Below are 21,615 nucleotides of genomic sequence, written 5' to 3' on the forward strand. Positions count from 1 at the left end.
GACCAGAAGCTCGTGGTAAGTGAGGCGGGGGCCGGCACAGCGTGGCTAGATATATATGGAGGAAGCAGCTACAATGTTACCGCTTCTGAAAGAAAGAGACAAGGCATTGTGCCCGAAATAGATCGAACAAGAGCTTTGGCAAAGGTACAATGAACGTCCGTCTCGTCTTTGTTCTTCTCAGGAGACGGTTGTTGCCAAGAGCTCATGATGCCGTATCCGGACGAGAGATATTGTTCCGCTTGCAGCGGTGTTTGAAGAACAATGCAGGCCGATACAAAAGCAACGCTCATCCAGCGACGGCAATGTTGTCTGAGACACAGACATCGTCTTCAACAGGAAGACCGCACGCTCCGGCCTCATCATACTCCGCGCGCACCTCGCCACGACCCGCCAACAACCTACACAAAGCGGTTGACGTCCACGTCTCGACCACATCCACCACCATGCACGCCAACCACAGCACCGCCAGAGCGCCCACCAACAGCTCCCACACCGCCGCGGCAAAACAGCCCGTCGACGCGGCGACGAAGTGGAAATGCTGCCAGTGCGGGGCCGTGAACCCGGACACTTGGCACACGGTCTGCAGCGGCTGCGCGCACGACGGGGAAGCGTGCTTTGGGTGCACGGCGCTGTAGACAAAGAAAAACCGATGGCGTTAGGAAGTCGTTGTACAGTACAGGGGCATAAAAAGCAATGAGATATTGATTGAGTCGGGTGGTTTGGAAAAAGAAACTTTTTTTTTTTTTTTTAGAAAATGGCGGAGGAAACAGAAATGAATCATATTCATTTGTGATTTGTGATAATGTCCGGTCGGCGAGTTCGTAAGTAGCGTGCCTGACGGATAGGGATGGAGATGCGAGTAGGTTAGGGCTGCAGGGTTGGCCCGATGTTGGTCAGCCGGGCAGGTGTTGTGAGGCTTGATGCGCATGATATTACTGTGCTTCCGCTTCGTGATGCCCAAGGTTCTGACATGGTGAGCCCGTGCTCTGTCAGGCGGGCCAGCGCTGGGCGATGTGTGTCACTTAATCTCCTGCTGTGATACAAACTACACGGGAGGCCGGGAGGCCGAATGTGGGAGGGTGACGAGAGCCTCAAATTTTGGAAATTTGATGGCGGGGCGATTGGAGCCCAAAGGCCGATGGTGTTGTTTGTTGGTCTCCGGGTAGCGTCGCAATGTCGGTGGACATTTAGCCGAGGGTGGCCATTCCATGAGTGCTCCAACGTCATCCGTCACTTCTCTTGGCTACACCCTGTTACTGCACCACAATGAGACCTGCCGGAGACGCCAGGTATGTGCGAGTGAGCGCCAATGCTTTCGAATACTGCTAACAGAACATCCGAGGCAGAGCTTCCTGGAACCTGCTCGAACAAGCAAACAGCCTCGCCGACCTGAGGACCGCGATCGGTCTGGAAGGAGAACCGTCTGCGCTCGCGAGCGGACAGCGGTCGGCATGCTGGAAGGTATATAAAGCGATTGTCTGGTACAGGGCAGCATGTTGAAATATTCCAGGCATTCCTCCTCTTTGAGAGCACGAACCGTGCGGAATGGCCTCCCATTCTGGCGGATTCGCGCTCCGCCTACAACTCCCTGCGAGGGCATTTTCTGCGCGCCATTGACAATCCCGACGAGGTGGAATCGGCGCTGGACCCACTCAGCGAGAATGAAGAAGTACGTGCGCTCCGCCAGGCGACACGGCCCGCTTCCGAAGCGGCAGCATACATGTGGATTCTGACCTCTGACTAAGTCTTGAAAGTCCCCATGGGTTGCTCTCCGCAAAGACGAAGCGCTGCGCGCCGAAATATTCCAGGATATCGAGCGCTGCATGCCGGACAACACGTACTTCCGCCAGCCCGACACGCAGAAGACCATGCTGGACATTCTGTTCATCTTCTGTAAGCTCAATCCCGACATAGGATACCGGCAGGGCATGCATGAGCTGCTGGCTCCGATCCTTTGGGTCGTGGAGCGAGATGCGATTAAGACCAGCGGTGACTACGGCGAGGACCTCATGCTGGCTTTGTGCGACGCGAGATTTATCGAGCACGACGCTTTCACGTTGTATGGCCTTGTCATGCAGAGCGCGAAGACGTTCTACGAGCCATCGAGGACAAGCAACTCGGCCGACTCCCCGATGTTGGTTCGAAGCCGGCACATTTTCGAAGACTTGCTTCCGTTGGCTGATCCGCAGCTGGCTGCGCATTTAACGGAAATTGAAGTGGCTCCGCAGATGTTCCTGATGTGAGACACTCTTCCCTCTGCGATGATTGAGTGCTAAATGTAGAAGGCGTTGGATGAGGCTGTTGTTTGGCCGTGAGTTTGCTTTCGACGATATGCTTCCGATGTGGGACCTCATCTTCGCCGCCGATCCAACGTTGCATCTGGTGGATTTTGTAAGTATAGCCATGCTTTTGCGCATACGGTGGCAGCGTAAGTTTTTTTCCGTATCGATGCGCTTAAACGCCCACTGAGCCTGATGCAGTACTCGAATCGGATTCAAACGGCGCTATTACTATTCTGCTGCGCTATCCACAGCCAGCTCCGGAACACCCGCCTCGGACCTTCGTCCAAGATGCTGTACAACTGAAGCACGATTTAAGTCCGGAAGCAGGAGCTCGTATGGTGTCCAAGTATAGTGGCCGAACACCTGTTATACCTTCTCAACAGAGACCGCAGACACCACTCCTCGACAAACCTGGCATCCCTCAACGACAGAAATCCCCTTTCGGTACTATCCGTGGACTTCAGGATGCTGCGCGAGACATCCAGGCTCGTGGTGAGAGATGGGGTCTTAATCAGGTCGTGCGGGAAGCCGTAGGCGATTTCAAGAAGACTATGAGAGATATCCAGAAAGATATCCAGGCGGCTCAAACTGCCACTGCGGGTAGAACAGTGACCCCAGGGGCGCCTAGAAAGGGCATCGAGTCACTCTTGATAGAGAAGGTCACGGCCCTGGAAGACCGCAACAAGGCGCTAGCAAAGATGCTCGAGGGAGCCGTAGCCGACTTGTGGGACTGCCAAAAGGCAGCCGTTGAAAATAAAGAGGCAGACAAGGCAACCGTCGACAATCTCAGCATGGCGATTGCGAGAGTTCAGTTCGTCCAGGTGTATTTGGAAGATGCAAGCATTCCTTTGCCGGTGGAGGAGCAAAAGCCAAAGGACAAAGAAGTGGACGCTTCCGACAAAGCCGCAAGCCCCCGCCCTTCGACAGATACCACGAAGCCCTCGCCACTCGGCTCCAACAGCCCTGGACCCGCGAGCTCGGCTCCGCCACCACCCACATCAACGGGAGGCAAAACGGACGAAAGCGCCGAAAGTACTGCTGCTTCTTCAACCATAACTTCACCACCTCGGCCTGCAAGCAAAGCCAACAGCAGCACCACTCCCACCACCCCCAAGAACCCCATCACAGCCGCCACAACCGTCGACCCTGCCGCCAGCACTCACCGCAACCGGCCTTCCTTGGCACAATCCTCGTTCTCATGGATGCTAGGCCAAGAGGAGACGGCCGAGCCAGCCTCCAGCTTTGCCGCCGCATCAAACTACAACTCGTGGAAACCGGTGGATCGGCGACGCAAGGGGACAGCGGGGCGGAGCGGCAACGGTAGTAGCAGTGGTAGTGGTGGTGCTGGTGGGGCGGGGGGTGCGGGTAAGAGTAACGGGGATGGTGATGGCAGGGGAGGGAGCAAGTCCTTCTTGTTTGGGGACGAGGACGACGGGCTTACGGGGCCGGGGGGCGTGGGTGGTAGTATGAAGAGTGTTTTTGGGAAGGGGAGGGGGAACAGTGCAGGCGCTGCTGATAGGGCGGAGACGCCAAGCGAGGTTTATGATTTGGGCGAGTTGGAGGGCGCGGGTGGTGTGGGGGTTAGTGGGAGGAGGGTTAGTGGGTGTGGGAGTGGTGCTGGTACTGATAGTGGTGCTAAGGAGGAGAAGGAGGAGGAGGGAGTTGAGGGTAAGGGCGAGAGCGGGAGTGCGTAGGCAGGGCTGATGTTGTGAATGTTGCAGGAGGGCGGGCATGGTTTGATGTTTTATCACTGTCTTTTTTGTTCTTCTTCGCAGTCGGTCGCTTTTGTGCTGTTTCGCGTTATGGTACCGCTTGTAGAACAGATGATAGAAATATACCTATCAGTGTAGTGTGGGTGTATGCATTGGGATTGTCGAGTGGCGAGTGAGTGTGTACCCATGGATATTAACACTGTATAACATCCAGTGTTACCTGGCCTGCTGACGCAGTCAGTGAGTGTTAAGAGCCTAGTACTGGCCACATATACAGTATTTTAGTTGATGAATAGTAACAGGGAACCTTCCAGTAGCGTTAGCCAGTAAGTATGCGTGAAAGTTGGATATAAACACACTCGGTGACCGGTTTTCAAAATATAAACCCGCCCTCCAGCAGCACAACCTTCTGCAAACCTTCATCTCCCAACGCCGGCTCCTCGCAGACATCGCTCCACAACGCACACGCGTCAACGTCTCTTCAAGAAAAAATCTACGTGCAGTTCCACAATGTCCGGTTTCCAGCTCCACAGCGGCGGCCAGGACGGTACCACCACCGCTCCCGCTCCAGCCTTCCCCGATACATACATCACGTACATGTACGCCTCCGCACCCCTACCCCACATCCATTCCACACCCACACACACACATAGACAGCAACCAACTAACCACCCCAGCATCCAAAGCGCGCCAATCTCCGAAACCCCCCCACAGAGCCTCGAAGCCCAGCTCCAATTCGAGCAGCAAACAGCCACGGAGTACGTAGGCCAGCTTAGCACGGCCGTCGCCGACCGCCTGCGCTCGCACATCCTGCTGCTCGAATCTAGGCTCGCGCTGCAGCGGCACCAGCAGGCGCAGCTGTTGCTGCAAGAGCAGAGGTTGCTGCGCGAGAGGCACGCGACTAGGCTGCCGTTTAGGGAGAGGGGGTTTGAGGCTCTGGCAAGGACGTTGGAACATGATGATGATGATGATGAGGAGGATGAGAAGGAGGAGCAGCAGTTGGGGCTCGAACAGATGAGTCTCGCGCTCCGCCCGCGCCAGAGTTATGCTCTGCCTGCTGCATCTGCCCCAGCCGTACCGGTACGTGCTCCTGACTTAGCCCTGACCGAGACGTAACAACGGCACGGCTACACTGACGCCCTGATGCAGATCCAGACCCCGACCCCCCAGATCCAGACCCCGAAATGCGCATGCGGCATCTGTCCGCTCGGCGGCTGCGACTTCTCGCTCGCAACCGAGAATGGGACCTGCATGGCCTGCAGATGCGGATTCAAGCCGCGTGAGCGCTGCCCTTGCGGTGGGTGCTGGAAGGGCGAGTGCGAGTTTGAGGACACGCTGGAGGGGCAGTGTGAGTGCTGCAGTTGCACGGCTCGTGGGGGGAGGGTTTCGCGGAAGTGAGGGTGTGGTGGTGGGAGAGGTCGTTGCCTGGGCGTATCTAGGTATGGTTTGGGCGGGCGAGGTTGGGCGTAATGGTACGGGTTGCGGGAAGGATAATGGCGCGGAGACGAAGGATCGGCTATGCTGAGTGGGTGTTGGAAGTTGGAACTTGAAAGGTGCGGTGAGACAAAGCTGCGCGTTGCGGAATGGAAAGTAGGGCCGAGAATCAGCTATGCCAAATAAAGGTAAACTTGATAATTGCGGCGGCATAAGGATGCGAATTGCAAAAAGAGTCAGTTGCAAGTCCAAGTAGTGATTGGCTAGAAGCAGCATGCGTGGAACCGCGTGTGCATTATTTTCCTACCCCCTTATTATTGTAGTAGTGAAAGTTAGAACCAGTTACAGCAGGAGACTGCCCCGTAGAAAACACATTGCCAAGTTGTTGGCCAGCATAGGTAGTTTTGGCCGAACGTGGAACCGTGGATTATGATACCGTTCCTTGAATTGTTTTTATTGTCGAATTCGCAAATCTCGCTGTGGTCTCTATTTAAGCTCAAACAATTTTGTACATACAGCCCAGCGAGCCGTGAGACCTTCGCGCGCGCTCTTGCCCCGTTTCCATCATTGGAATCGACCAAGGCCTCCCAGAACCCGTTCAGGGGCTCCTCAGATGTCAGTAAGTTTGCGCTGGCTCTGCTGCTGGCCGTTTGGGGGCTGGCATGCACTGATGTTTGATTGTAGACCCAGTTCAGTGGCGCTCGTTACCCCGACCTGATGATATATCTCTTTGTCAAGGCCGGTTGGTGACTGCCATCAGTGGAGCTCGCTGCTGGCGGTTTGTATAATAATGGATCATCTTTCTGTCTATCATATTTGATAGCAAGAACGTGTTGGGCATAGCGGCTTCGTGATCGGCCAATACATTGCTTTTCTGTCGACCAGACCGCCATGTGAATTGGTGGAATGTCCAGAAAATGTGAAGAAGGCGCTGGCTTGGTTCACTGCCTCGTCATGGCTGTTATATGTAATATATAGTACAAAGAACAGAACACTATATTCATTAGTACCCAAAGGATTACCACGATAGAGCTAGAGTATATCAAGATCGACAGCAAGATTAGCGGACTAGATAGAAAATACTCACCGTCACAGTAAGGCTTAGAGTCAAAACAGCCTCTCACGAGCGAACCGTCAATATCTAGCAACGGCAAGGCTTTCATTGGCTCCATGCTAGCCTACACAGACATTATTTAAAACAAAGGCACCCGAATACAGTCCTATATATTCATATCATCGCGCCACGATTGTCAGCCCTCACCAATGGTCAAATAGCCGTCACGAGCACACAGAGGATCAATCTTATCACAAATTTATAAGCAGAATAAAGCAGCGCATCCGCACCCTCTGCTTCCAAGCACAGCAAGTCAATTCCACCAAACCCAACAACATCTTTCCCCAGGCTAGAAGCAAGCACCCTTATTTCCGAGAACTAACGACCGGGGACAGAGACGCAGGGGCTGGCGAACTACCTGGCCGCTGTGAGCAAGCCAGTTTCTTCTTCGCAATGTTGTACCAGACTAAGAAGCCATATTAATATCAACATCGGTGTTCTACTCACCGCAAGTCCAATACGGTGATAATCCACGCCAACACGACACTACAACACTACCCAACATCATCGCAAAGCGATACCACTCCCCACCAATGCATCTAACCACTGGTTCCGCTACAGCCCACCACGAGCACCCAAACACACGTACAGTACTCCTAGCCGAATAATGTGGCTCAAAGCCAGGTATCTTCTGGTGAACCAACAGAATGATTTTTCGCTACAGTTGCTACTGCGCTTCAAACCAGCTCAACGAGTAACGAGGATCACTCTGCTTTTATTTTGTTCTCGCCTTCACCCGTTTAGCTCGTTGCTCTTCCTCCCCGGCACACTCACAAAAAGGCCTACGCCGCTCCGATCAACATCCAAGCCCGACCGCTCAAACGCTTCTGCACCGAGAGACAGAAAGCGTGACACGCGCTCAGTTGCGGTAAAGCAGTACGAAGACGAGGTTTTACAGCAAGCAGGCCACGAGGATGGTAGACCTTGGCTACGTATGGTCTCGTCGGCGAAAGTGCTCGACAGACCTCAAGACAAAGGATTGAGAAAGTACAAATTGTAAGCTATCCGTTCTCCTGAACGTTGCGCACAGTTTCCATCCTTGTTGGTTCAATCTACCTTTTGAATCAACTGGGAGATGGTGAACTCGAGCGCTGCGTCGAATCGATCATCCAAAAACAATATGACGTAACAGGTGGAGGAGGACGGGAGGACGTCGAGGCCTGGTTTCAGGCCGTCGCGTCAATCAGGCCCGAACACTTTGCACGCGCTTCCTGGCGCGCTTCGCTGACTCGTGCGCTTTACTAGGCAAATTGCGTCTAGCTCCTAGGTCCAACTGTCACGAGCGCGACGCATCAGAACCACGAGAATCAACACCGCGCGCCGACGTGCCTTCCAGCTATCATTGCAGCAAAACCCCTTGCCTCCCTCTCAAGGTTCGCGATTCCTGTGCTTGTCAAAAACTTTACCGCCACCGCTCGTTCATCAATTGAACCATCCCGCCGCGCCGCGCCAGCTGCACGAACGCGACGTGCATCATGTCGACACCCTCCGCAAACAGGCGGGTTTACATGGACTCCCCGCTTGCCAGCGGAGCTCCCACGAGCCCCTCCAAGTCTTCTGGAAGACGCGCGCTTGGAGAGATTACTCCGAACGCGAAGATATCACAGATCAAGTCGAGCATCGCGCCCGGGAAATCGACGACGCCATTGAACCTTAGCCCGCTCAAGCAAACCTACACGGCGCCTTCCATTGCAGACGAGGATGTTATCACAAGCGCGCAGCAGCCATTGACACAGTCTGTGGGCCGGAAAAGATCAATACACGAGATTGACGGCGCAGGCGCGCGCGAGAACGCGAGTGGAGCAGCGCAAAGCAAGCGTCGCGCGGGGTACCTGGAGGCACAACCAACTGGCATGCTTCGCCATGACATGACTCCGAGCCTTGTATGAAGCCATCGAAGCATGGGGGAGCTGCAACCGCTAATAATCGCGTCGCAGGCCGCGCAGACTGGCGACCTAGCCAACAGGGACGAGGAAGGCTCCTCTACTGATGAAGACACCATCGATGAGCCGCCAACGACCCAGCAGACCACCGGGACCAGAGCGTCCTTCTCCTCGCTCATCGACTACAATCCCGTCTCTTCTCAGCAAGCTTCGTCGTCTCCGCCTCTGCCGGCCACCACTATCAAGACAAACCCCGTCAAGACAGTACGTGAACCACTGGACGAGAGGGAATCTATAATCCGGTCTGTTAAGGCACGAAAGCAGCAAGCCGAAACGCTTCGTCTCCGCCTGCGCGTTGCGCTATACAAGGTCAAGACGAACCAGACCAGCGTGCCCATGTCGCGTCTGGAGATCCCGGAGCAATACCAACGGAAGACCACCACGCCGACCACGCAGCCCAGCGCGCCCGCACAACCGCTCCCCTCAATCACCGTCTCACCCACCAAAGTCTCCGATGGCTCGAAGCTCCTGCCGGCTCCTCTGCTACGCCCAACCCCATACTCGGCCCGCCATATCACGGAGCCTTACATGCCGTCATCGCCGCCGACCTCTGTAGGCATCGAGAGCAATGCCACGCCTAGGGCGGTGCAGAACCCGCACGACTTCGAGACGCCGGTCAACAGGCGCGGGTTTGGGCAGCTGAGCAGTCCGCCGGGCAGTGAGGAGCAGGGAGGCCGCCAGAGGGCACACACGGATTCGGATAGCTTAACGAGCAGCGTGGTCAAAGGGCGGGCAGCGAGCGGGCTGTTGGAGCTTATGCGGTCGGCGTAAGACACGGCTTTGTGCGCTACCTAAGTTCTGTGCTCGAGAGCGCGCAGGTACGGAGTAGGACGACGAGGGGAAGCATGTCTCGCGGAAGGCGGGGAAGCGTTCAACAAAGGGACGAAGGTGCATTTGGGGGCGTTTAGGGGCGCATATTCTTTCCGACATGTAGCAAGTGCATTTGCAGAGGACAAGGTCAGCGCAAGACAGCGGGGGGGCCCAAAAAACGGTGCTGTTTGTTTTAGTTACCTACTCGCAAAGGCAGGCGAGCGAATGGGCAGCCCGCGACAGCACGCATTACCTTATTGCGCGCGCCGCCCCGCCGCGTCTTACTCCCTGTGTTTACTCTACTTCAACCATCGCGGCTTCCGTGGGGCAAATCGCATCATGGACGAGGCGTGCAAGGTGAAAGCTCAGGCCTTGGGCCGATGCTACCCGCGCATACGCCACGACTAGAGGCCAAGCTCCCAGGCTACTCCGTACCAGTGAGCGGGTGGGATCCACCTCCAGTCCACCTCTAACCTCACGTCTCGCGAGCTTGCGCGCGAACTCGCTTGCAAATAATGCCATGGATGCCACCACGGCCGCTCTATCGAGGGAGCGAGCGAGCCAGTCGGCCAGCCAGCCAGTCACCTCCTTCGCAAAACACTCCGCCCGCGCGCCCGCGCACACCCACGCCTACGCCCACGTCGATGCCCATGCGCGCAAACGCCCCCGCGAACGCGTCCGTCCGCCCAGACGAGGGGGATGGCCTTAGCTAATCGGGCCGCAGGGCAGGCAGGCAGGCAGCGTGCTCGCTCGTCCGCGAGAGCGCAGTCTTGCAGTGGTAGGTAGGGTAGGGCAGAAACTTGGCTGTCTGTCTGTTTGGCACAGCACCGAGCACACACACACACGCACAAACGCGGCATCGGCCTCTAAATCTCAGGACCCCCACGTGCCTGCTAGTTTGCGGTCCCGCGCTGCGGCGCTGCCGTCGCTCGGGTAGCTGTGAGGTAAGAATTACGAAATCCTGTGCGCGCGCTTCCGCGGCGTCGGGTCCGCGCTGGGGGCTGGCGAAGCACGCGAAGTGAAAGGTCGAACGTCGTTGCCCACGCCCGAGGGTTTTGGTTACGTGACTGTTTGTGCTTTGTGTGCTGCTTCTGCTGCTGCCGGCCCGGTGGGGGAAGCGGAGATTGGCGCTGGCGCTGTGGCTGTTGTGCTTGCTAGGTAGGTACTCGTGGGTATGGGTGTGCTGTGCTGGGTTGGGGGAAGTTTTGGTGGGATGGGATTGGTGTAGGTTGGGTTGGGTGGGAGGTTGCGTTGCAGGTTGCTGCGGGATGGGCGGATGTGGCGGATGGTGGATGTGAAAGGCGCTGCTGCTTTTTCTCAAGACGCGTGTCCGGTGAGATGGAAGAGACATACTACCCACTACGTACAGTACATGGTCGGCCGGGTACGGATACCTAGGGATGTTGCTTTCCCGGGCCGGCTTCCAGAGCATCCATGCCCGCCGTGCGGGGCGGGCCGGCGGTTGCGGTAGGTTGCGGTGTGCGGATGATGCGATAGGCCGGGTTGATGGTGCGTGGTATACACGTATGGCACGATGCGATGCGACGACGAGCAATTTACCTACCTAGGTACCTACATAGTGGCACGGGTAGCTGCTGGGTAGAGAGACGTCGGAGATGCACATCGTCTTATCACGTCTGTCTCATTCGCCCGGCCGGAAAGCGTTAGCGAGAGGCAAGAGAGGCTTCTGGCACACACCTCATCGACCCCACGCCAATCCGAGCCGCCGGATCGGCCAGGCACGGCAGCAGCGCGCAGATCGATTCGCCGCCGGCCTTCGTGCCATGACAAGATTCACATGTCCCCGAGCGACGCCGGCTGAGCGCATCATCGCGAAGAGAGAGAGAGACGTCGTTTGTTCGTGGGGGCGGCCAAAAAAACTGCTCTCGCTAGGTATTATTCCCCACGATAAGGATGCCCACCGACGAGGGTAAAGATCCATTTCGAGGCCGCGCTGCGCCTCAGTCCGACCCCCGAGATAACAAACCCAAACGGCGCAAGCCACCCTCGGGGCTGAGCGATGTCCCGGACCTGGGGATCCCGCGCGTTTGTTTTCGGCCCATTGGACATCCCACGCTGACTTGGCCATGGACACCTCGAAGGGCCTTATCGTTTCCACTTTCATCCCTCTACTGCCAGCCAATGCCGACCCCTAGCCCCAAGGCCCGGCCATGGTCCTCACCTCTGCTAGCCTGGTCAGAAGGTTTGTTGGCAGCCAGCTGGCTGCCCCAAGTATCCGTCCGTCGGTTTGTTTCAGGACGTCTGAGCTGAACCGCACCCACTGTTATGACTGACGGCTGCCTTCCTGATCGAACCAGGAACCTTGTTGTTTGCACGTTTCTTCTTATCTGGTGTGCAACCTTCCTCCCCTTGCCTGGGCTTTCTTCCCTTATTAAACTCCGTCAGCCGTGATATCCCTGGCCTTTGCTGATCTCTCTCTTCGTCTCACCCAGAATATCTCTTGTCTCAAGCGTCCCGGCGTCAATGTCAACAACAGCTTAGACGTTGGGTTGTCTTTTGCAAATCCGCATTTCCCCCTCGGCGGCCCTTCAATGCAATCATTTGCTCCGCACCAGCACATTTCGTTCGGGACTCTTGTCTCTCCTTCGCTAGATGTTCAATAACACGACGCAACGGCTGGTGAATCTGCCGCGCCCTTTGCCCAAGCCCGAGGCAGACTTACCGCGTGGGGAGTGCCGCTTCATCCAGCGCGAACGCGACGCGCAGACCGGCTCACGGCAGAGATGCGTTTGTCAGGGCTTCAGCCTCGACAAGCAGCAGGTGGTTGGCACGGGATGTGAGTGCGGCCATCCGGCATGGGTCCACGTCCAGCAGCCCATGGCCGCCGTCACATATGAAGAGCATGTTGCTTTGGCAGAAGAGATGCGGCGGTTCAAGCAAGAGCAGGATACGAGGCTCAAGAGCTTGCAGCTGGAACTGGTCAAGACGCAGCACGAGCTGCTCGCGCAGCGGGCACTTTATTCCGAGCGGGAGCGATTGTTCAAGGCCATCGAGGCGCGCATGTACCAGAACATGAAGGCCATGAAGATGCAGTTGGACGACAAGATGGACGGCATGATTGACCAGCAACACGCCTTTCAGAAGAAGCTCATCGACGTCGAGGATGCCACGATGGAGCACGAGATCCATTTCGAAAAGCTCGGGATTCCGGACAAAGAGCCCCCGAGCACGCTCTCCGCGGTTGCGGCGGCTCCGGCCGTTGTGTCAGCAGCTCGGTCAGCAACGGACGGCCATGTCATGCATATAGCGGCAGCAAACACGCGGGTTCGCAGCCCGGAAAAGCGCCCCCAGCCCTGGGGCGCGCGCGTCATCATGGTGCCGCACCGGATGCAACGCTTCGCGTTTGAGAGCAGCAGCAAAGCGTCCAAGCGATGCCAGTCGCGCAATCTCCACCAGGACGTCAGCTTCCCAAACACGGACAACGCGACCTTTATCGTGCACATCGACAATGCCTTCAACCACGCCCTCAAAGGCCGCCCCTGGATCCCGCTCGTGGCCACTCGTCCCCCGGACGACCCCCTCGCCCGCTTGGCCCTCAGGCCCCTGCCTGCTGACCTCGCCTCCCCTGCCCTCTGGGACCTCGCCTTCCTTCGCCGCCACTGCTTCGCGCTCGACGAGGCCCTCGGCGCCGAGGTGCTGTACATAGCGCTGCGCGACGCGGACCTGAGCTGGGACGAGATGCGCGCGCTCCCACCTTCATTAAACACAACAGCAGCAGACGAAGAGAGCGCATGGGCTCACGACGTCGAGCTCGACGCGCCGATGCTGCTGCCACCGCTGCACCAGCACCAACACCCCCGCCTCGAAGCCGACCTCATGGACGCCGCCGCGCCTCCGCCTTACGTGCACGCGTTTGCGCAGCAGCAGCGCCAGAGCAATAGCGGCGGCGGCGGCGGCGGTAATAGTGGTGCAGCCAAGCTCGCCATGGCCGACAGACTGCACACGCCCCTGGGCGTGCTCGCGGCATCCGCAGCCATCCTCGCGCCGCTGGCCAAGGTGCCCCCTCCAACACCTTCTCCCGTGGCGCCCCTCACACCAGCGCTCACGGTCTCGTCGCTGCGCAGGAGCAGCAGCAGCGTCGTGGGCGCCGGTGCTGGGCCTGTCCCTCCTCCCATTTCCATCTCTCCCGCCCCTGCACCCGCCGTCGCACCCTTATCCCTCGCGTTCACGACCGTGACCTCCTCTTCCTCCTGCTCCGACGGAGACTGCGACGGAAACGGCGACAACACCAACGACAACGACTCGGAGCACAGCCACAGAGACAAGATCCGCAAGCGCTCGCCGCCATCACTCCCACCGCCTACGGAACACCAACAAGCGGCGCGACGGCCTTCGCCCCCGTTGCGGAAACGCACCGAGCCGGTCTATTGCTCTGGCAGAAGCAAGCGCAAGATGCCGGTCCGTGGCAAACAGCGCGAGGCGCTGCAGATGCCGCGGTTTTTGCTGCCGGGGCTGTTGGGCGGGGGTGCGGGTGGGAGGTAGGTGGTGGTGTGTGGGATGTGGTGTTGAGGGAAGAGTGTTGAGGGAAGGGTTGGGGTTCTTGGGCTTGGTTGGTTTGATGGTGTTGGCGTACTGCAAGGGGGGGGTGGGGGCGCTGAGGGCGTGTTTTTTTCTGTGGCGTTGGGGTTTGGCTGTATGTGTACCGTGCCGTGCCGTAGGTACCTATCTACTTAATGCTTATTGCTTGTTATGGAAGGCTGTGGTTGTGGCTATGTGTTGCTGTTGCTGTTGCTGGTTTGTACTATTACATCCATCCATCCATCCATCCCATCCATCCCGCCCAGAAAAAACGACTCAACTCCCTCTACCTATCTATCCATCTACCTAATCCAACACAACACAGCTTATCCACATTTATTCCCACACACACACACACACACACACACACACACACACACACACACATGCACACCCCCCAAAGCAGACGCCAGATCGGGCCCAAGATCGGACGTCTGGGCTGCTGGTGTGGGTGCTGCGCTAGATGGGTGGTTGGCGTGTTGGCGTGCTGGTGGGCGGGTGTACGTGCGGGAGGGCTTGGGCTTGGGCGTGGTAGGAGGGATGTGGGAGGGTGTGTGCGTGTGCGGTGTGTGTGGTGGGTGTGGGGAGGGGGGATCTCGATCGCGTTGATCTGATTCGGGATAGGGTGGCTGCGTTGGTTGCTAGGGATGGGGGTTTTACGTATTGCGTATTGCGTGGGTGGTTGTGGTGGTGGCTGCGTTGTTGGCGGATCGGAAGTGCTGCGTGCGTGATGCGTGCGTGCGTGTGGGTGAGGATTGAGAGAGAACTGCCTTAGGTACTTTCCCATTCGAGCAAGCGGACGTCCTTCGTCTAGTACTGTGCTGCTGTCGATCTATCTATAGGTAGGTATCTATCTATTTATCTATCATATCTCGCCGTCTCCACTCCACAGCCCGAGAGCCCGTCCAGCGATCGTCTCTACCGTGCTATCGCTACTTCGGTCTTCGTATCACGGCTATCTCCCCGCCTCGCTACTTCTCTCCACCTCCCCCTCCGTCTCCACCGCCACTGTCACAGCCGGCCGCCGCGCCCCGCGCCACAGTACGGATTACGGAGTACGCTTATCACAGCCCACGACGAACAAACAACCCACGCGCCCACCATGCCGTACAACACCACACCACCACACGCACGCGCCAGAACAGCACCAGCACCGCGCACACACGTCCACGCTTTGCATAACTAACCAGCTAGGTAGTCAAGCTACGCAAGCGTGCGCGCGCGCATACACGTCCGACCGTGCGTGCATGCATGCTTGCATATATACGCCTGCATACCGATGACGCATTCCCTCGCCTCGCTGCTAGTGATCTACGCGCCTCCCGCCCGCGCTGGCTGGCGAGCTAGCTGGGGCGCGGGCGTGCCTATGGCGATAAGCGTGCGGGCGTGATATCCTAGAGGAGAGGGCGGAAGAGAGTTGATCGGTTCGGCGAGGTTTCAGTGCTGGCTGATAGGATGGATCTGATGACTGTGTGGGTGGGTTGTGGAGGACTAGGACTGGGTGCTGTTGTGTGACGTCCGGCTGTGCGTGTGTGCATGGGCAACGGGCGAGGGGCGTGGGAGGAGGTGTGGTGGCTACCCCGACCACGCGCTCATGGCTGCAGAGGCAAGTAAGATAAGTGTTGCAGCGGAGTCAGCATTTCCCTTTGTCATGTTTGCTTTGGCCATGGTCGCTGCGGCCGCCTACTACCTACCTAGTGCTTGCAGGCTGGTTGGCGTGCGGCTGCTTCGCCAAAAAGAGAGGTTGGTGCGCCTCCGTGCTACAAGGTAGGTAGGCTGGCGTTGAAGCGACTGGCTGGAGTTTGCCTTGGAACCTGTTCGAGTTGCCTCGTTCGCGTGTATTTCTTCCGTCTACATTTCTGTCTGTTTATCTGTCTCTGTCTCCGGTCTCTTTATCACCATCTCTTTCGTTGTGTCTCCCTCTTCCTCTGATACCAGCAGCGCAATGTCTGCCTCCCCGCCCCCAACAGACGACAAACCCGCCCTGCACAACACGCTCACCTCCCCCCCTCCATCCCTCAAAGACAAAGACAAAGAGAACCTCTCCACCACCATCCCGCTCTCACCCACCCCCACAAGCGCCTCCCTCACAGCAGGCACCGTCAGCGACCCCACAGCCCCGCACCCCAACGAGACGCGCCTCGCCCTCAAGTTCGACACGCGGCTGCTGCCCCTCCTCGCGCTCATGTACCTCTGCAACGCGCTGGACAAGGGCAACCTGGGCAACGCCAAAACCGCCGGCCTCGAAAACGACCTCCACCTCAAACCCGGCCAGTACAACACGCTGCTCTCCGTCTTCTTCGTCCCGTACGTCGTCTTTGCGCCGCCCATCGCGTTCGTGGGCAAGCGCCTGGGCCCCGCCGTCGTGCTGCCCGTGCTCATGGCCTGTTTTGGCAGTATGACGCTTGTGGGGGCCGCAGTGAAGGGGTTTGGGGGGCTGATGGCCGTGCGCTGGTTTCTGGGTGAGTGTGTGTGTGGATGCATGGGATGGGATGGGATGGGATGGGATGCGGCTGATGGCGTACAGGCATGGCTGAGAGCGCTTTCTTCCCCCTCGTCATCTACTACCTCACGACGTTCTATCGCAGGGCCGAGCTAGCGCGCCGCCTGGCCCTCTTCTACGCCGCCTCGAACATCGCCAACGCCTTCTCCGGCCTGCTGGCCTTTGGCGTCTTCCGTGCGTAGCACTGCCGCCTTTGCACATGGATACACACACATGGGGCTAACACGCCGCCGCGGCAGAAATCAACTCAAGCCTGCAGCGCTGGCGCTACCTCTTCATAATCGAAGGCGCAGCCACCGTCCTCTTCTCCCTCCTCGCCTTCCTCTACCTCCCGCGCACAGCACGCAGCGCGCGCTTCCTTTCGCCGGGCGAGCGCGCCCTCGCGCACCGGCGCATCCAGCAAGACTCGTCGGCGATCGTGAACGAGCCGTTCGACCTGCGCTCCGCGCTGCGCATCTTCGCGCACCCAACCACCTACGCCTTCCTCGTGCTCGAGCTCTGCGTCGGCGTCCCCCTGCAATCCGTCGCCCTCTTCCTCCCCCAGATAATCGCCCGCCTCTCCCCCGCCTCCGCCGTGCACACGAACCTCCTGACCGTGGCGCCCAACGCCGTCGGCGCGCTCGTGCTGCTCCTCCTCGCCTTCGCGAGCGACCTCGCCCGCTGCCGCGCCCCGTTCATCGCGCTCGGCTTCAGTCTCACCTGCGCGGGCTTCGCGGCGTACGCGGCCATGGACGCGACCGCCCACCCGCGCGCCGCCTACTTCGCCTGCTTCCTCATGACGTGGGGCACGGCCGCCCCGTCCGTGCTGCTCTCGACGTGGTACAGCAACAACGTCGCGCACGAGGGGCGGCGCGTCGCGCTGACGAGCGTGGGCGTGCCGCTCGCGAACCTGATGGGCCTGGTCAGCTCGAATGTTTTCCGCGAGAGGGACGCGCCGGGCTATCTGCCCGCGCTGGCGACGACGGCGGGGTTTGGCGCGCTGGGCGCGCTGGTGGCGCTGGGGTTGGGCGCGTTTATGCGCTGGGATAATGGGAGGAGGGATCGGCGGGAGGGCGTGAGGAGGAGGGTGAGGGATGTGTCGACGGAGCGGCTGAGGGACGGGCCGTGGGGGAGTGAGTTTCGGTGGTTTTTGTAGGGGACGGTGCTCCTTGGGTCCTTCCCTTGCGGCCTCCTTCCCCTCTGTCGAAGAGAAGAATAAAGAAATGAAAATAAAAATAAAAATAAAAGGAATCCACCACCAATCACCAAGACTCAGCTCGCACCGCGCCAACACGGCACGTCCAGTCTCGTACCGCACAGTACAGCACCTGCTCTCGAACCCAGACGGAGGGATCTAGAGGTCACTATTATCACCGTCACCCACGCAGAAGAGAGGAGAGGAAAGAGACGAGAGAGGGATGTCGAAGGTATATATACCTTGTCCAGTTCTATTTGTTAGAATTATCCGTCTACGTAGGAGTACTTACTGTGTGTAACTGCTCAGTGCATGATGTGGTGTGGCGAGGGAATGGGGACTGGATACAGGTAGTATATGTATGGCTGAGCAAACGAACGTACCTACCTACCTACCTCCCCCTCCACACCTATCTACACCCCTCCTTCTCCCCCCAACCCCACAAACGCCCAATACCTGCGACACCACGCCCTCACCGCGTCAACAAACCTCTCCAACTCCGCCCGCTCCGTCCCCAGCACCAACGCCAGCATCCCGCGCCGCGACACCCAAAACCCCTGCTCCAGCATCTCGAGCCAAAACAGCTCTTTCAAATCCTCTCGTTCCACTACCTCGTCTTTGCGCACCAAGTCCCTCGCACCAGCATCGCTCACATGCAGCGCGACCACGCTCCCGCACCCCGTCCACGTCGCCCTCGTGCCCTCCGTCGCCGTCCGCAGCTGCGCTAGCACCTCCTCCCCAAGCCGGCTGTGCGCCGCGCACGCCGCGGGCGTGTATACTGCGCTTAGCCCCGCATGCCCCGCCGCCAGCGCGAGCGTGTTGTTGTTGAAGGTGCCGGAGTGGGCGAGCGCCCCGGGCGCGCGCGGATCGAACACGCCCATGACGTCCGCCCGCCCGCCGAAGGCCCCGAACGCCAGGCCCCCGCCGAGATACTTCCCGAGCACGACGAGGTCGGGCGCCAGCCCCAGCGCCTCCCGCAAGCCCCCCGGCGCAAACCGCGACGTCATCACCTCGTCGAGCACGAGCAGCGCGCCGGCCGCGCGGGCTGCGCTTTGCAGCGCGTGCAGGAAATCGCGGCGACCGGGAATGCACCCGCCCGCGCCTTGCATGGGCTCGACGAGCACGGCCGCCAGCTCGGCGCCGTGGGATGCGATGGCCGCACACGCTGCCTCGGTGTCGTTATACGGCGCGACTATAAAGTCGTCTCTATCCACCGTATTCGCCGCCGGCGTGCCATCCGCAAAACTCAGCACGCCCCCATGATACGCCCCCTTGAACACGACGACGCGGCGGCGACGCGTAAACGCGCGCGCAGCACCCAGCGCATGCAGATTCGCCTCGGTGCCCGAATTGCAAAACCGCACGCGCTGCAGCGCGAAGCGCTCGCACAGCAGAGCGGCATAGCGCGCCTCTTGCGCCGTCGTCCCGCCCAGCGTCACGCCCACGTCGTCGAGCGTGCTGTGCACGGCTGCGCGCAGCACGGGGTGCGTGTGCCCGTAGAGGCCGGCTGTCAGCTCGCCGACCAGGTCCGTGTACGTGTGGTTGTCGACGTCTGTGACGGACGCGGAGTGCCCTGAGGACAGGCAGAGTGGGAATGGTGACGTGTGTAAGAGTGTGCGCGTGTTGCCGCCGGGGAGGCTGGCCGTGGCTATGGTGTGTTGGCGCTGTGAGAGCGGGTTGCGCGCGATGTAGCGGGCGCGCGCGGCGGCGAGGGCGGTCGGCACGTCCGGGTGGGGGGTTTTGTCGTCTGTGGTGGAGGAGGCGGCGTGTTCAGCTGCCGTGGAGTCTGGGGCCGTGGTGAATGCCATTGTTGTGGTGGATGAAGGATGGAGAGGGCATGCTGTCTGCGGCGGACGAGTGCAGTGCCTAAGTACCCAAAATTTGTAGGAATGAGGAGGAGTGCTTCGGTTGGGATATGTTGGGCCTATCGACGACGTTGTTGACGTCTGTCCGCGTCGGCCGATTCCGGCCCCCCCGCGGTCCCCGCGTCTCACCCCACACCTGCATCGCGCGGGGCACGCCAATCGACGACCATTCACCAACCATCTCCATCGCCGCACAACTCTTCATTGTCAAACACTGCCGAATAAGAATTGTCTTCTCTGTACAAACACAGCTCAGATGGACACGCGTCCACTCGCTCCAAACGCCCGCTAACCCAGAAATAAACTAACGCAAAAGGTCACCCTACCTACACAGTAGCATGCAGCGGCCGCGGCCTGAATTTGGTGTTAAAATCCAGCTGCCTGATAAACCACGCATTATGCGTGCGCCACGGCCTCTCCGGGTTCTCCAGTTCGATCTGCAGCACACACGATTCGTCAGCATCAACTCAACAACTCCTCCAACAAGATAGAGCAAAACTTACCTCGAACCTCCGCAAAAAGCTCGGCACCAGCTTGTAGATCTCCAACAAGCTAATGTTCTTGCCAATGCACGTCCTGGCCCCAGCACCAAACTGAAACATCGTAGCCTTCATCTCCTTCAACTGCGCCGGGCCGGCCTCCAGCCACCGCTCCGGCCTAAACACATCGACGTCCTGCCCGAACACCTCGGGCCGCCGGTGCAGCGCCCACGCGCTACAGCCCACGATGGTGCCGCCGGGGACAAAACGGCCGCATATCTCGATGCCCTGGCGGGGGACGACGCGCTCGAGGATCAATCCCGCAGCGGGGTGCATGCGGAAGCTCTCCTGCACGACGGCATCCAGATACGGGAGCTTCTGCGCCTCGGTCCAGGACACGGACCCATTGGCCCGGTCCTGGATCGTGCCGTTGCGGACTGCTTCGTCCAGCTCGGCGAGCAGCTTGGCGTGGCAGCGCGGGTTCTGCAGCAGGAAGTAAAAGACCGAGCTCAGGCTGATGGCCGTAGTTTCTGAGCCCGCGAAGACCATGCTCACACACGACGTCAATACTTGCGTGTCCGTCATGAATTCCGGGTGGTCGTGCTGCGCTTGCGTGAACTTGCTCAGCAGGTCGATGCCCTGTGACGTGGGCGAGGCCGAGAGGCCGACTTCCTTGATCTTGTCCATCTCGGCGGAGCGCTCGGCAGACCGTGACTGTGCGAACGCGGTGGCGGGGAAGACGGTGTTGAGGAAGCCCCAGCTCTGGAGGCGGAGCTTGAGGGGGTTTTTCTCGAGGAAGAGGTCAATAATGGGGATTTGGCCGACCTGGGGCATCGAATCAGTACGCAACACAACTACACTTTGCTACGAACAGAGTAGGTATGGCTTACCGGTGCGGCATAGCTCAAGAACCGCGACAGGAACCCGACAATGCCGTCGACGTCTTCGTTCTTCTCCACAAACCCTAGCCGCTTGCTCCACGTCAAGTCGCCAATGACATCGAACGCGAAGAACTGCAGCCACTGGTTAAAGTTGCACGTCTTCCCCGTCGAGGCGAATAGCTCCTGCGTGCGCTCCAGAAACACATCTGTCGTCGAGTCCACCAGCGGCTCATACGACACCAGCGAGCTCATCGCAAACGCGCCGTTCACGCACCGCCGGTACTTGGCATGGTAGTTTTCATCCACAGACGAGAACAGCGACGGCAGCCGCCGCCCCTTGGCCACTGCTTGCTGGATGGGGTAGAAATCGGACTAAAAACCACGGCACCACTGTCAGTTCAATGGTCAAAGAGTGGACTGCGTAGTGTAGTGTCTCCAAAGGCAGCACACGAACGCACCTTGGTCATGCCCTTATTGAGGCCATAGATCGTCTTGATCGCCTTTGGGTCCGAAAACGAGAGCACATTCGGCCCCAGGCGCACGACGTCGCCATACTTGCGATGCAGCGCAATATGCGTCTTCTCTGGCGCGCGACCCAGGACATCGAAGAAGCGCCAGAGATCTGAGTACGCCGCCGCCCAGTGTCCAGGGTACTGGTTCAAGCCGCGGTTGTACTTGTTGCGCAGGAGGCGCAGCACCACCAGCACAGCCAGCACAGCGGGCCAGTAGCGCGCGAGAAGGGGGAGAACGAGCTCGTTGAGCAACATGGTGGGAAAGGGTGGCTTCGTTGTTGCAGACGACTGGGGCCAGAGCGATGGAGGTACTATTTATCTCGCGCCCGGCTGTGTTGTGCCCCAACACCCGAGGCTCCCAGCTCGA

General features: G+C 59.0%; 9 protein-coding genes across 9 annotated transcripts; 7 read left to right on the forward strand and 2 right to left on the reverse strand.

The window, feature by feature from the left end:
- Positions 1 to 170: 170 nt before the first annotated feature.
- Positions 171 to 749, forward strand: K452DRAFT_289687 (uncharacterized protein). The gene has a single exon (XM_033540872.1). The coding sequence runs from the start codon at positions 303 to 305 to the stop codon at positions 633 to 635; it is 333 nt and encodes a 110-aa protein (XP_033395410.1). The 5' UTR covers positions 171 to 302; the 3' UTR covers positions 636 to 749.
- Positions 750 to 1,256: 507 nt separating this feature from the next.
- Positions 1,257 to 4,133, forward strand: K452DRAFT_275175 (uncharacterized protein). Its single transcript, XM_033539223.1, has 6 exons — positions 1,257 to 1,289; positions 1,347 to 1,461; positions 1,511 to 1,669; positions 1,755 to 2,239; positions 2,286 to 2,428; positions 2,481 to 4,133. Exons 1-6 carry the CDS (start codon positions 1,267 to 1,269, stop codon positions 3,974 to 3,976), a joined length of 2,421 nt encoding a protein of 806 aa, XP_033395411.1. The 5' UTR covers positions 1,257 to 1,266; the 3' UTR covers positions 3,977 to 4,133.
- Positions 4,134 to 4,451: 318 nt separating this feature from the next.
- On the forward strand, positions 4,452 to 5,392 carry K452DRAFT_336382 (uncharacterized protein; the record flags this gene model as incomplete). The annotated part of the gene is made up of 2 exons (XM_033545242.1): positions 4,452 to 5,074; positions 5,144 to 5,392. Exons 1-2 carry the CDS (start codon positions 4,505 to 4,507, stop codon positions 5,390 to 5,392), a joined length of 819 nt encoding a protein of 272 aa, XP_033395412.1. The 5' UTR covers positions 4,452 to 4,504.
- A 3,275-nt stretch (positions 5,393 to 8,667) lies between these two features.
- K452DRAFT_289689 (uncharacterized protein) lies at positions 8,668 to 9,575 on the forward strand. Its single transcript, XM_033540873.1, has one exon. The coding sequence runs from the start codon at positions 8,822 to 8,824 to the stop codon at positions 9,254 to 9,256; it is 435 nt and encodes a 144-aa protein (XP_033395413.1). The 5' UTR covers positions 8,668 to 8,821; the 3' UTR covers positions 9,257 to 9,575.
- Positions 9,576 to 11,908: 2,333 nt separating this feature from the next.
- Positions 11,909 to 13,072, forward strand: K452DRAFT_193305 (uncharacterized protein; the record flags this gene model as incomplete). The annotated part of the gene is made up of 1 exon (XM_033535880.1): positions 11,909 to 13,072. A coding segment is annotated over one exon (1,164 nt), but the record flags the coding sequence as incomplete, so codon positions are not given.
- Positions 13,073 to 13,081: 9 nt separating this feature from the next.
- Positions 13,082 to 14,012, forward strand: K452DRAFT_289692 (uncharacterized protein). The gene has a single exon (XM_033540874.1). It carries the CDS (start codon positions 13,133 to 13,135, stop codon positions 13,796 to 13,798), a length of 666 nt encoding a protein of 221 aa, XP_033395415.1. The 5' UTR covers positions 13,082 to 13,132; the 3' UTR covers positions 13,799 to 14,012.
- Positions 14,013 to 15,779: 1,767 nt separating this feature from the next.
- K452DRAFT_232137 (uncharacterized protein) lies at positions 15,780 to 17,472 on the forward strand (the record flags this gene model as incomplete). Its single annotated transcript, XM_033537208.1, has 3 exons — positions 15,780 to 16,296; positions 16,362 to 16,511; positions 16,577 to 17,472. The coding sequence occupies 3 exons, from the start codon at positions 15,780 to 15,782 to the stop codon at positions 17,470 to 17,472; spliced, it is 1,563 nt and encodes a 520-aa protein (XP_033395416.1).
- Positions 17,473 to 17,645: 173 nt separating this feature from the next.
- On the reverse strand, positions 17,646 to 19,541 carry K452DRAFT_64332 (uncharacterized protein). The gene has a single exon (XM_033546960.1). The coding sequence runs from the start codon at positions 19,317 to 19,319 to the stop codon at positions 17,925 to 17,927; it is 1,395 nt and encodes a 464-aa protein (XP_033395417.1). The 5' UTR covers positions 19,320 to 19,541; the 3' UTR covers positions 17,646 to 17,924.
- A 161-nt stretch (positions 19,542 to 19,702) lies between these two features.
- K452DRAFT_231839 (uncharacterized protein) lies at positions 19,703 to 21,503 on the reverse strand (the record flags this gene model as incomplete). Its single annotated transcript, XM_033537191.1, has 4 exons — positions 19,703 to 19,813; positions 19,880 to 20,680; positions 20,746 to 21,108; positions 21,195 to 21,503. 4 exons carry the CDS (start codon positions 21,501 to 21,503, stop codon positions 19,703 to 19,705), a joined length of 1,584 nt encoding a protein of 527 aa, XP_033395418.1.
- Positions 21,504 to 21,615: the final 112 nt, after the last annotated feature.

The sequence above is a fragment of the Aplosporella prunicola genome (genome assembly GCF_010093885.1).
Source record: "Aplosporella prunicola CBS 121167 unplaced genomic scaffold K452scaffold_19, whole genome shotgun sequence".
NCBI lineage: Eukaryota > Fungi > Ascomycota > Dothideomycetes > Botryosphaeriales > Aplosporellaceae > Aplosporella > Aplosporella prunicola.